We start from the raw sequence: 12,216 nt of genomic DNA on the forward strand, positions 1-12,216 counted from the left end.
TAAGTGGAGATATGATGAAGAGTAAGAGTGGATGCAGAAGACTAGTAGAGTGCAATAGAGTAGTCTGATTAATGATTTGGGTTGGGAGAAGGGATGAGTGATAGGAGTCCAGTTAGAGAAAAGTGAATGGGATTCAGTCTTTAGGAGTTAAAAGTGACAATTAGGTGATGGATTGGATGTCTGGGTGAGAAGGAGGTAGGAGAGAGCATTTTTAAGGCCAACTCCTAGGTTTTTGGCTTGAGCACAACTAAGTAGATTGAGTTAACATATAGTATGGTATAGAGATTTTTATATGCAGAGTTTGAGATTCTTGTGAAACAGCTAGTCAGAGATGCTGCAAAGGAAATTGTTTGCGAATCTGGACATGGAAATATATTCCCGGTAAATAAATTGACTTCCTTTAGAGGTAATCCAGGACCTAATCTAAGTTTTGATGCATAATACTAATGTTCATTTAATATTTATGTAATTTATCACAAATTCAACTCATTGTAATATATTTAATTATCTTTAATGCCGGAACTAATATTTTCTTTAAAATATTATGTGTTATTTTATGGGAAGAAGGTCATTATTTCTTAATTGAACTGGATGAATATCATTTGTTTACTTTGCCATTTTATGTCATCCAGCTCTTTTGATAGGCTTGACTGTAGTAAAACCTACTTTTCTGTTCAAGTCCATAAGTATAGAGAAAATAGATTAAAAAGCTACACACAACTAAAATTCAGGCTGTTTTTATTTTGGGGGGCTGGGCGTGGGAAAAGTAAGGTAGGGAATAAAATTTGATGTGACTAGCTACCGAAGGACAAAGATTTTAGAACGTTTTTCATAAGTCTGGCAAGCTCTAAAAGAGGTAGCCTTTGATGTGATATATTTATAAGGAAAATCATGGTCTGGATTGGAGAGACATAGAGAAAGATACAGAAAAATGGGAAAAAGGAAAGCAGTGAAAGAAATGGAAAAAAAGGATGGGGATAGAGGGAGGGAAGCAGGTTTTCAGTAGTTTCTTGAGTATTAGAACATAGTCTGCTTTTGATCCATTTGAATCATAAGCTTCAGAATACATGATTTTTTTCCCTTTAAAACCTAATCCTTAACAGCTCTTTTCAGTGTCATTTCTAATTAGTAGACACAATAGTCAAATGAGTTTTTTTTGTTGTTTTTTTCTTTTTAATCATCCCACCATTGTAGAAATCAGAAGACTCTGTTATTCTGGTCCTGGTTCTGTCATTAACTGGCTTTATGAACCTAAGAAGTTATTTGCCTTCTGTGAGCCTCAGTTTACTCATCTGCCAAATGATGGAGTTGGACAAAATGACCTATAAACCCTTCTGCTTTAATATTTTGTATTTCTCTGAAGTCAGTTTTGTCTTAAGTATGACAGTGGTTTCCCATTTAGAAAACAACTATGCTTTTTAAGTTTATATTAACATATATTCTCCTATACACCGAGTTAGCACAAAAATAATTTTCACAATTTGTCATTCACATGGTGCTATTTGAGAAGATTCTCCTGTTGAAATTGTTATGTTTTGTTAAATACTTGCCACCTTTAAATAATTTCTTTGTATGATTTTCAGAATTTGATTATGACTTTTTGTGGTAGTCTTTGAAATGATTCCCAGACTTTGTATTGTTAAAGTTTTCTTTTGAGAGAATTATTGTATTAAGAAGCTAAGCTGTTTTTTCAAGTCTATGGCTTATTTATAGCCAGAATAACTTTATTTTAACTTTGTTTTTCTTAAAGTTTTAATTTAAAATCTTTACACATTTTGCTTTGACAGTGAACTGACTATAAAATGATATTTGCAATATAATCGACATAATAGGATCAAGTAATATTAAAGAAAGAAAAGAAATATATAAGAAAAGTATATGTAAGATATATTGTCAGAGGCACCAGAAAGTTTATTGCATTTATAAACTTTATCTGTGTTCAGTCTTTATAGTTTTTGGTTTAGTTTAAAAAATAGAGAGTAGCAGGTATAAAGGTCTAGTTTTCAAGAAGAGGATGAAATTTAGGATCTTGTGTTAAAATTACTTACAAGCTCATGGTTTAAATACTGAGGAGTGATGATCTTACTATCATATAGATACTAGAGGGTAGCAAAAGATATTTAAAGAACAGAAAACATCTCTCATTCTTTATCTTCTAGTGTGTAAATTATAAACTAGACTTGTCCCAGTCTGTTCACAAGTAGTGAAATTGCATGTTTTATTTATAGGGCATTTAAAATTTTATTACTAAAAGTCTTCCAAAGGTTTCAGGCCAGCCATCACCAAGTAAATTTTTCAGCATGATTTTTATTCTGGTAAAAAAAAAAGAAAAAAACCTTTAGAAAAAAATTTAAATTTGTACTCATTAAAATTTAAATTCTTTACTTATACAAAAAAATAAAAATGAAATTATTATTTGTAGTTGATCAAACAAGTACTAGGAAATTAAAATATTTGAACAGACAAGAAATTTACTATGCATAAATGAGACAAGCAAATTGAGGTTTATTGATCGATGTTTAAAAAATAACAACACAAACCCACCGAAGTTTCAGAAGGCTTCCCCCACTCCTTTATTTATCTGTATATTTTAATTTGTTCTAAAATACCTATTAAAGGAAGATAGACTTTACCTTTGTAAAATGAAAAATGCATTATTAATATTGAAACACGATATTAGTTGAATCTCATCTTCTAGAGTATCCAAACATTCTTTTGTGATTATATAAGTGTGTAATCCCCTAACATTGCAAATGTATAGGGCTGCTAACCCCTGGTATTCAGGAATAAATCCTGTGGGGGAAAAAATTAGTATAATTTTAATGATATTGACTATTGGAATTTAATGCGAAATTACCATCAAGAAGTTAATTCACCTCATTCTAAATGGTACTTTCAGGGGCAAAAATGTTTAATACAACTTTGAAAAGTTAGCTATATAATCTCCTTTTGCTTATAAGGTCAAGTATTTTGTGATAGCCTAATAGCACAAAAAGGGGGAGAGGGTTCCTGTGCTTTTAAAAAAATATAAAAATATTCTTTATAAGTATTTTATTGCAAATGAATCATTACTAAATGTTAATAATCTGTTATGTCTTGTTTTTTAAAGTGAATGAATTTTTAGCTTTTGAGGGTCCCATCTTGTTGGATATGAGAATTAAACATCTAATCAAAACAAATCAGTTAAGTCAAGCAACTGCTCTAGCAAAACTGTGTTCTGACCATCCAGAAATTGGTACAAAAGGTAGTTTTAAGCAAACTTACCTTGTGTGTCTTTGTACATCATCACCAAACGAAAAGTTAATCGAAGAGGTGAGTATGTTTTCTTTTGTTAGCAATTATTTTTAAAAGTGAAGAAACTTTTTAATTAAATTGTAATGTCTTTCACTTCCCTGTCTCTTATATAATGAAGGACCACGTTGTCAATCTTAAATTTTTGGTATGCTTTTGGATAATGACTGTAAACAGCTTTCAGAATTATATGTAATACTATTTTATCTGGCTTCTATTTTAAATAATTTGAATCTTTTAACTACTTTGGCTGAATTATGGGAAAAATGACTGTGACTTAACAAGTTAGTAGGATATATTTGTCAGCATTTGGGCCTTCAGTTTTACCTGACTTTAAGGTGCTTACAGATCTTTTTAACTGGGTAATTTAAGTAACTTTATAAAATGTGTATGATTTCCTCCTAGGAATACTTTATCTGTTTTCTATCTGCTTTACATATATAGTAAGTTTTATATATGTAAACTGTATCTCTTCTTATGTGTGTGTGTATATCAGAGAAAGTATTTCTAAGGGGAAGTCATAAATAGATATAGCTATCAAGAGATAGGTATCTATCTATCTATCTATCTATCTATCTATCTATCTATCTATCTATGTATAAAGATAAGTTTTATCTATGACCATACCACCCTGAGTGTGCCCGATCTCATCTGATCTTGGAAGCTAAGCAGGGTCAGGCCTGGTTAGTACTGGAATGGGAAACCACCTAGGAATACCAACCAGGTGCTGTAGGCGTTTAAAAAAAAAATGATAAATTTTATATTTATATATTTAATGTAAACTTTATTTTCTTTGTGATGTGATTTTTTTTTTTTTTTTTACTACTAATTTGATGTAAAGCACTAGTATTCATGTATTTATATGTTTTTTGCTACAGGATTCTGAGAGTAGAATCATGGTCCAAATGAAAATTTTGTATTTTGGAGGACTTAAAATTCCAAAATGAAGTTGAAGATAGTTGTAAGAGAATTAAATGCTGTTGATCAAAAAAAAATAGGGAATACGTATTTAAAGAATATGTGTTTAGATAAAACTATAATACATTAGACTGAAGTGTGAGGGCATGATGTGTACAGTTGTTTTGTATCTCTAATATAAGTATCCTTCAACACCAGAACAATAGAGGAGAACAAAGGGATTGTGGGACAGACTTAAGGATATGTAAATGGAAAAGTTGACATGTAATACAGAACAAGATTAATAGATTATTGCCTGATCACTTGAGTAGAAATTGTAATCAGAGTCCAGAAGGAAGATAGCCTCAGACAAAGCTGAATGTCCATATGAGGTTAAAGGTTATAATTATAATGGTTATGGTGCCATTTTTCTTGAATAGAAAGAGGAGATGATAGACTTTGGCCAAGATTAGAAATAAGCCTGTGTGTATGGAAGTATAATGATGATACTGGGAAGAGTGATGTCAGGCAATTTCTAGGCTGGATAGAGCAGAGCCAAGGGTTCTAGTCTAAGAAATAGATCATTAGTTTAGACATTGGCTAATGTATAGATTTTTTTTCTTTACTATTTCTCTTTTATCTCAGGTAATTGGCTTTTTAATTACAGCATATCAGAGTAAAATAGAAGATTAAACTTTTCTTATTAGTTCAGAATAACTATGTAGACAAGTTATTTGGCAGATGTATAATTCTTGAGATAATCTTTGCTATGTGTGTAACATTTAAAAAAAATTCTTAAGTAAATTAGTTATTGTGCTGCTGCATTGTCGATGTTTTTCAGTTCCACTAAAGCTTTTATTATCAGTTCAGTCCCTGCCCTTAAGTCTTTTTATATGTCCTTCCTTCCTGTAGCAGTTTTAATTTAATGAATGATGTGTGCTGCCTAAGCACTGGGGGAGTTAAGGGTAAGTAAGGCATAAGCCCCTGACCTAAGGAAGCATCCCTTCCTTTTAGTAGGAGACTATCTAAACATAGGGTTATCGGGTTAGCTTTGAAGTCCTATTTGAAATTGAAGACTGTGAATTTATAATTTCCAGGAAAAAAAATGTAGTTTTAACTATCTTGAATAATAAAATGTTCTTGTAATACTGACTGTAAATTCCTTTTTGGTTTAATTATCCAGAATTGAGTAGCAGCAGCTCAGCCTGCTCTGAGAGACCTTAAGGAAAATTCTCTATGAGGACCCTGGTTAGATTTGAATTCATATAAAATGATTTTTTTTTCCTTCAAACGTTAAGCAGGTAGAATTAAGACACTCTGTGTTCTTAAGCAGAATTCACTAGTCTCTCTACCGCAGAAACAAAAGTAGATTACATAGTGTAGAACAGGACAGAATGTGTGTAAGTCTACACATTCCTTGTTAAAAGTCCCTTTTTGCTTAGAGATTGCTTGATTATTCTTTTTTGTTTCTGTTATAAATGTAGAAAGTTTTGTTTGTTTTTTTTGTTTTTTGTTTTTTTCATTGTTCCCTGTGAAGTAAGTTCTCATTATTTCTGCCCAGAAGGGAAGGTTGTCACTTGGGACTAATTAATTTCCCAAAGACATTACACTCTTCAGAAGTATGCTTCCTCTCTCACATGACTCACTTCATTTACTTTACCTATCTGGTTCTTGGAAGCATTTGAGTTTTCAACCAATTCCTTAGAGTATGGTGGAAGTAGATACTGGGAAGAATCAACCATAACATGGGTCTATGATTCTTTTAAGGAAATTCTTATCCAAGTGAGCCAGTAAGGGGAGGAATTGACTATTTCCCAGGACTCTTTTAATGTGATAGAAATAGCAGCTAGCCCTGTCAGAGGAGTTGCTGCTGAGAGAAATTTGTGTTTATTTGGCATCTCTGGAGGGAATGAGCTTTGGCCTGGATTCTTGGTATAGGTACAGAAACAAAGTTAGCAGTTTTTATTTTAGATTCAGTATTTCTATTGGTTTTGTTGTTAATTTTAACATAAATGTTTGAAAAGTAAAATCCTCTATCTTGTCTCTTTCTAGCCATCATTTCCTCACTTATTACCCCTCAGGTAATCATTAAGTTTGAAATTTGAGGTATAACCTTTCTCACATTTTTCTGTATACATATATATGCATATACATATATATACACACACATATATACACACACCTTGGATGCTAATCACTTTTCTCCTCTTACTATAGACATCTTTCCATATCATTCCATGTAGACTAACCTCATTTTTTTCTCATAGCCACATAATTTCATATTATGTATTTGTGATATTGTTAAGCCAAGGGGGGACATTTAAATTATTGCCTTTCATTCTTTGTTGGGGGTGTACAGTAGGATAAATTTCTAGAAGCGGAATTGCTGGATCAAAGAATATACACATTTTAAATTAATGGAGCCATATTGTCATCCAAAAAAGAAGCCAATTATGTTCCTATAAATAGTACATGAAATTCCTTTTTTCCTAAAACTAGAGGTTGTCTTTTAAATCAGTAGCCTGAGAGTTAAAAAATACTAGCTCATTATGTTTGATTTTGTTTTCTTAGTATGACAGGTTTACCATTTAAATTCTTTTCTGATCGGAAAGCAATTTTATTTTGATAAGCAAAAGACTATTCTTGAAATGTTATTAGAGCCAATTTTAAAAGTTAATTTGGTAAATATATATAAAATATTGATGAAGTATTTAATATTTTTTTAATATCTGGCATAAAGAGCATATTAAAACATAAAAATCAGCAGAATGCCCCAACCACATGCACATAACAAAGAAAAAATGGACAGAAGAAAAGAAATAGAACAATTAATGATACCTTGTAGAAGTTCTTTGGATTGAATTTTAGAAAACAGTGGCCTAAATTGTAAAGCTACATATATTTTACATCCCCTGTTGAGACAGGAGATTCTTCTAGTACTTCCTGGCTGTTTAGAATTAATACTTCTTTCAAGTTTCATGGGAAGCAACCTAGCTGTAAGCTACTCTGACAACTATGTCAGAGTTTACCAAATCCATAAGCTTTTTGATATTATAAATATAGAGCTTGGAATCTAGAGGCAGACATAACTCTAACATAAACAAATAGCTTGTTAAAAATTAGGTATTGGAAACTTATTGCAAAGAAATTATGTGCAAGGGATTGTATTGGGAGTTTGAAATTTAGAGGTGAATAAGGCAGATACAGCCTCCTTTGGATGTGTAAACATTATTATGTCCTTCTATCTCTTGGAACTAATTTTTTTTGTATTCTAATTTTTTTGGTATTTAAATTTTTGCTTTTCAAAGCAATGGATAATAGATATATAATACACATGCATAATCTCTATATAGGTAATATATTGGTAATCCATACCTTATGTTGCCTTGGATTTTAAAAATAATTATTGTTCACTGATGGCTATATTTGACTTATGTTTCACTTTCACAATTTCAATTCAGCCCATTTGTTTAAATATGGTTTCATTTTCCCTGCCGTTCTCTTTTAGTGTCATATTTTTTCAAGAGGGCCATCTAGTGGCAAATCAGGGAAATAAAGGCTATCAAGTGCATAATAAAAATTGTTTCCTTAGTATACCTATAGAAAGTGAGGTTTTCGGTGTTATCGCATATAGTAATTTTTTCAGGTAGTATACATGTGAATAAGTATATAGAGGCTGTCTTACATACATACAAATATATAAGTGTAAGCTAATGTAGGCAATATCATTGAGAAAGTAAATTTTCTTCTCATATATAATGCACACATTTTGCATCATTCATCAAGAGGTTTAAGTTTTAGAAGAACAAAAAGAAATAATCAAAATCAAAATAAATCAAATTTTCAAGACAGAATTTTTGTTAAACCTGAACGTGTAAAAATCAATACTTAGCAATAAAGGGCCTCAATATGCTTGTACCTGTGGAATTCTGACAAGTGCATAGACTTTGAAGCTAGACCTGAGTTGAAATCTTGACTTCGTCACTAGTTAAGCTTGTGACTTTGAACAAGTAACTTTACCACTCTGAATCTTATCTCTAAAAAGAGATAGTAGTATCTACCAGGCAAGCTAATGTGCTGACTAGCAATGCTATTTTTGAAGAAGCTGACACTAATAAATAAATAGTAGCTGCAATTATTGTTACTATTAACATCTTATGAAAAAGTAAAAAAAAAAAAAAAATGCATGGGTTGATATCCTAACCTTTGTCTGCATGGATGTGCCAGGGTAATTGTTTAAAGTTAATACGACCTTCAATAAAAAGCACTGTGATAAAATGGAAAGAGAGTACATCGTTGATGTCAGTCAGACATAATTTGATTTGTGATTCTGCCACTTAATTGTGGTAACTTGGGCAAATTGGTAATTTCTTTGACCACCCTCCCGCTACATTTATTATGTATAAAATGTTAATGATAATACCTACCTAAGTTGTGATTAAATAGTAATATATATAATGTCTGACAATGTATTTAATATTGTAGATATTTGGAAATATTTATTGCATAAATTGTGTGTGTGTGTATGTATGTGTGTGTATATATGTACATGTGTGTGTGTGTGTATTTCAGCCTTTTTTGTTTATTTGTTTAAATGGGGTCACTTATAAATATTTGTAAGGAAGAGGTTGACAGAGTAGTGGAAAGAGCACTGCTCCAAGGAGTTCTAAGACAGAATTCAGTCTTAGCTCTGCCACTAACTTCATACTTCCTCAAGAAATTACTGTTGTTAAACACAGACTGAGTTGAGTTTTTTGTCTTAGTGTTTTCTAGCCCCAATTTAATGTATAAAATGGAACTTCTGGATCTATTCCCATGCAACCTTTATCATTATCAAAGATCAATTTTAAAATTACCCTCATCCGCATTTAGACACTTGTTCCATCTTAAATACATTACATTTTACATACACACACACTTTTCTTAAACTCGGAAATTGATAGGGAGAGATAGGAGATTAACAGGGAGGGATATGGTTACTTCTGTAGTACATGGGTGCTGATGGTATATTGGTTTTTAATTCTTTTTGCCATTTTGTCAGTTGTACCATGTTGGAATTAATCTTTTTATTCCATGGAACACTAGTGATTTATGATCATATGCTGTATTTTACATTCTGTTTTAGAGCTTGTGGAGATTATAGATGACTTTTATTTATTTCATGTAGTAAATCATTGTAATGAGATAGTAAATTTGAATTTTTTAAAGAAATAAGCAATAGATATAAGTGCATAATTAAATGAAGCAAGTTGCCATTATCTAGGTTATACTTAAGGCATGCATGACTGTTGACAAGCTTTGAGATGGAACGATTTTATATGAAAAGAAAGCTAATGGAAATTTATAGAAAACTCAGGTGAGCTTAATTTAAAAGTGGTATAGCTATATAAAATGTTTCATATTATACTTTTTTCTCCTTATTTTATAGACATTTTCTTTATTAGTTTATATCCAGTAGATCTGTATGTGTTTTTTTGCTGATTCCAATGCTTTTTAAATTACTTGAGGGGGAAGGGGATTGGTGTATAAGTACTGCAGCTTTTCTTTTTTAGTATCATAGACCTGATTTAATGGGTAGAGAGTACTTATAATTAGCATTAGTTATTTACATATAAATGCATGCTTGTTAAGTTCTTCAAAATAGTTCTCCGGCCTGAAGAAAGACTGTGTCTTAGACAAATTATGAATTGATAATGTTTGAGTCAATGAGATTTTATTGATGAAAATGATTGGTAAATAGCTAATAAAAATTTTAAAAGCATGTCACTATATATCCTAATATAAAACTATTTTATGGCATATTTCTATATCCTTTTTCTGTAGATTTCTGAAGTTGATTGCAAAGATGCACTAGAAATGATTTGTAACTTAGAATCTGAGGGTGATGAAAAAAGTGCTCTTGTCTTATGTACTGCATTTTTGTCACGTCAGCTCCAACAAGGAGAAATGTACTGTGCTTGGTGAGTTGATTTTCTTTTGTAAAGAAAAGTTTGTAACAGAAGAATACAAAATAGTTTGTGAAAATTCAGATAGCTTAGGAACATATATTTTAAAATCTTTTAAGTCTTATCAAGGCAAAAAGCTTATTTTCAGATACAGGCTGTGCAAACTAATTATCAAATAGTTCATATTATAACTTTAAACACTTTTTCTATTAAGGATCATACAACTCTTTAATATACCAGTAAGGATCACTTAATGATAAATTATTATCAGGAAATTTTTTTAACACTGCAAGATGAAAGAAAGGTTTATTTTGTCAAATACCACAATAAAAACTTTTTAGATATGTATACAATTTTTTTTCCTTTGCATATTGCACTCTTTTAACTACCATAACTGGCTGTTAGTCATTATGTATAGAAATATAGTTCACTTCCTTGCTATGAGTGATCTTTCTACTTAACTAATTCTTTAGTGCACATTTCTTTACATAGTGTGTTTTTCAAAGTGGGAAAAGCCTGTGATACATAATCCTTTGGGATCCAACTAACAGACATGTTGACTTCAGTTAATTCAAAAAACTTTAAAATCAGCTGTCATATATTAGTACTGGATAAAACTGACCATTTAGTTAGTCAACAGCATTATTAGGCATCAGTGTTGTGTTGATATTATGGAGCCACAAAAAAAATTTAGTTTACAACATTCTGATATCTAAGAATATTTACTAAGTAACACATGGCATACAAACAAGTATAGATAGACTAGGCAAGCTATAAATGGTTGTGTAATTAAAGGATGGTAAATTGCATAATTATAAAGGTTTTCTGGGCAGTTGAGTGAAGGAAGAACTGTATATGCAATATAGAAATGGTTAATTACAAAGGACAAGTAGGAAGACTCTGAAGGAAGAATAAATAACATGTGTCTACTAAGGACAAGTAGATTTTCTATATAACGAGTATCAATCATAACTAAGAAATTAATGTATTGGTTTTAAAAAAGTAACAAAGTCTGAATTATATATGAAAAGCCAAAGCAGTCTTATTTCAAGCCCATAAGTAGAAGGAGGGCAAAATAGTTTATGTTTAAGAAACAGTGTTTAAGATTAGCAGTTGAGAATGGATTGGGAGCTGAACAGTGAGGGCAGAGTTGCGGGGAGGGCGTGGCAGTATATAGGAAGTTGAGATGAGACAGAAAAATCACCTAGAAAGCCAATGAATAATCCAGCTGGGAGGTTAGAGGTCTTCCTTGTGGGTATAGGATGTGAAAGAAATGTATAAGATACAGTCTTGAGGACAGTAAAAAGCAGAGGCTGATAGTGATAATTATGATGCATTTAAATTAGAAAGATGGTGAACTGGAAAGAATGTTAATCATCTTTTTCATATATTAAGTTTCAGGTTTCAGAAGAGATCAAAATGGAGAAGTCTTGTAAAGCACTAGAGAGGTGAAAGTGGTAAAGACTGGAGAGACAGATTTTGAAGTCCTCAATATATAGGTTAAATTCCAGAAATGAGCAAGTTATTCAAGTGGGTGGTGAAAAGAGCACAGTTCCTAGGAGTGGAAACTGAGGAAAAACTAATAGGAAGGCCTGTATTGAGGAGAATACTTGGTGAAAAAAAGTTGAAGCAAGGAAGATGATTTTTGTGGAAGTTAACCATGGAGGACAGAAGAGAAATAGGACGATAGGTAAAAGGGAGAAAAATTCATCACTTCAGTAGGATTATTTTCTATGAAAAATACATTTTAATTACATTTGAAATAAATTTCAAAGTTCATTTTTCAAAGTTTCTGTTACTGTTTCACTTCTGTGGCATAGTTAGTAACTACTTCTGGGTTCTCTGTCATTGATTCTTAACATTTACCTAACAACTTGAAATTTTAAATTTAATTGACCAATTAAGTTCATCAATTTAAAATTTAAGTTAGAAGATAAAAATTAAATGCTTTTACAAACCATTATGCCATTGGTGCATTTTATATATGTACACATATTTTGTGCTGCTTATTAAAGTTCAGATGTGGCTCAAAGTTGCCATTTGTATAACTTGTTTAAATGTCGGGTGCTTTTCCTGTAAAAGG

General features: G+C 31.3%; 1 protein-coding gene and 1 pseudogene across 2 annotated transcripts in view; both read left to right on the forward strand.

Moving 5' to 3' along the window:
• The window catches only part of ZNF292 (zinc finger protein 292), a 75,227-nt gene that overhangs the window by 50,120 nt on the left and 12,891 nt on the right, over positions 1–12,216 (forward strand). Inside the window, exons 6-7 of one of the 2 annotated variants that reach the window (XM_016128207.2) lie at positions 3,110–3,312; positions 10,012–10,148. In XM_016128207.2, the coding sequence (XP_015983693.2) occupies positions 3,110–3,312; positions 10,012–10,148 (340 nt within the window). Of the gene's footprint in view, positions 1–3,109; positions 3,313–10,011; positions 10,149–11,589; positions 11,824–12,216 lie in introns of those variants that run through there. The other variant, XM_016128209.2, reaches the window with a different exon arrangement.
• On the forward strand, positions 3,905–4,027 carry LOC118604834 (annotated as a pseudogene).

Source organism: Rousettus aegyptiacus, unplaced genomic scaffold (assembly GCF_014176215.1).
Source record: "Rousettus aegyptiacus isolate mRouAeg1 unplaced genomic scaffold, mRouAeg1.p scaffold_m13_p_1, whole genome shotgun sequence".
In the NCBI taxonomy this organism is placed as follows: Eukaryota; Metazoa; Chordata; class Mammalia; order Chiroptera; family Pteropodidae; genus Rousettus; species Rousettus aegyptiacus.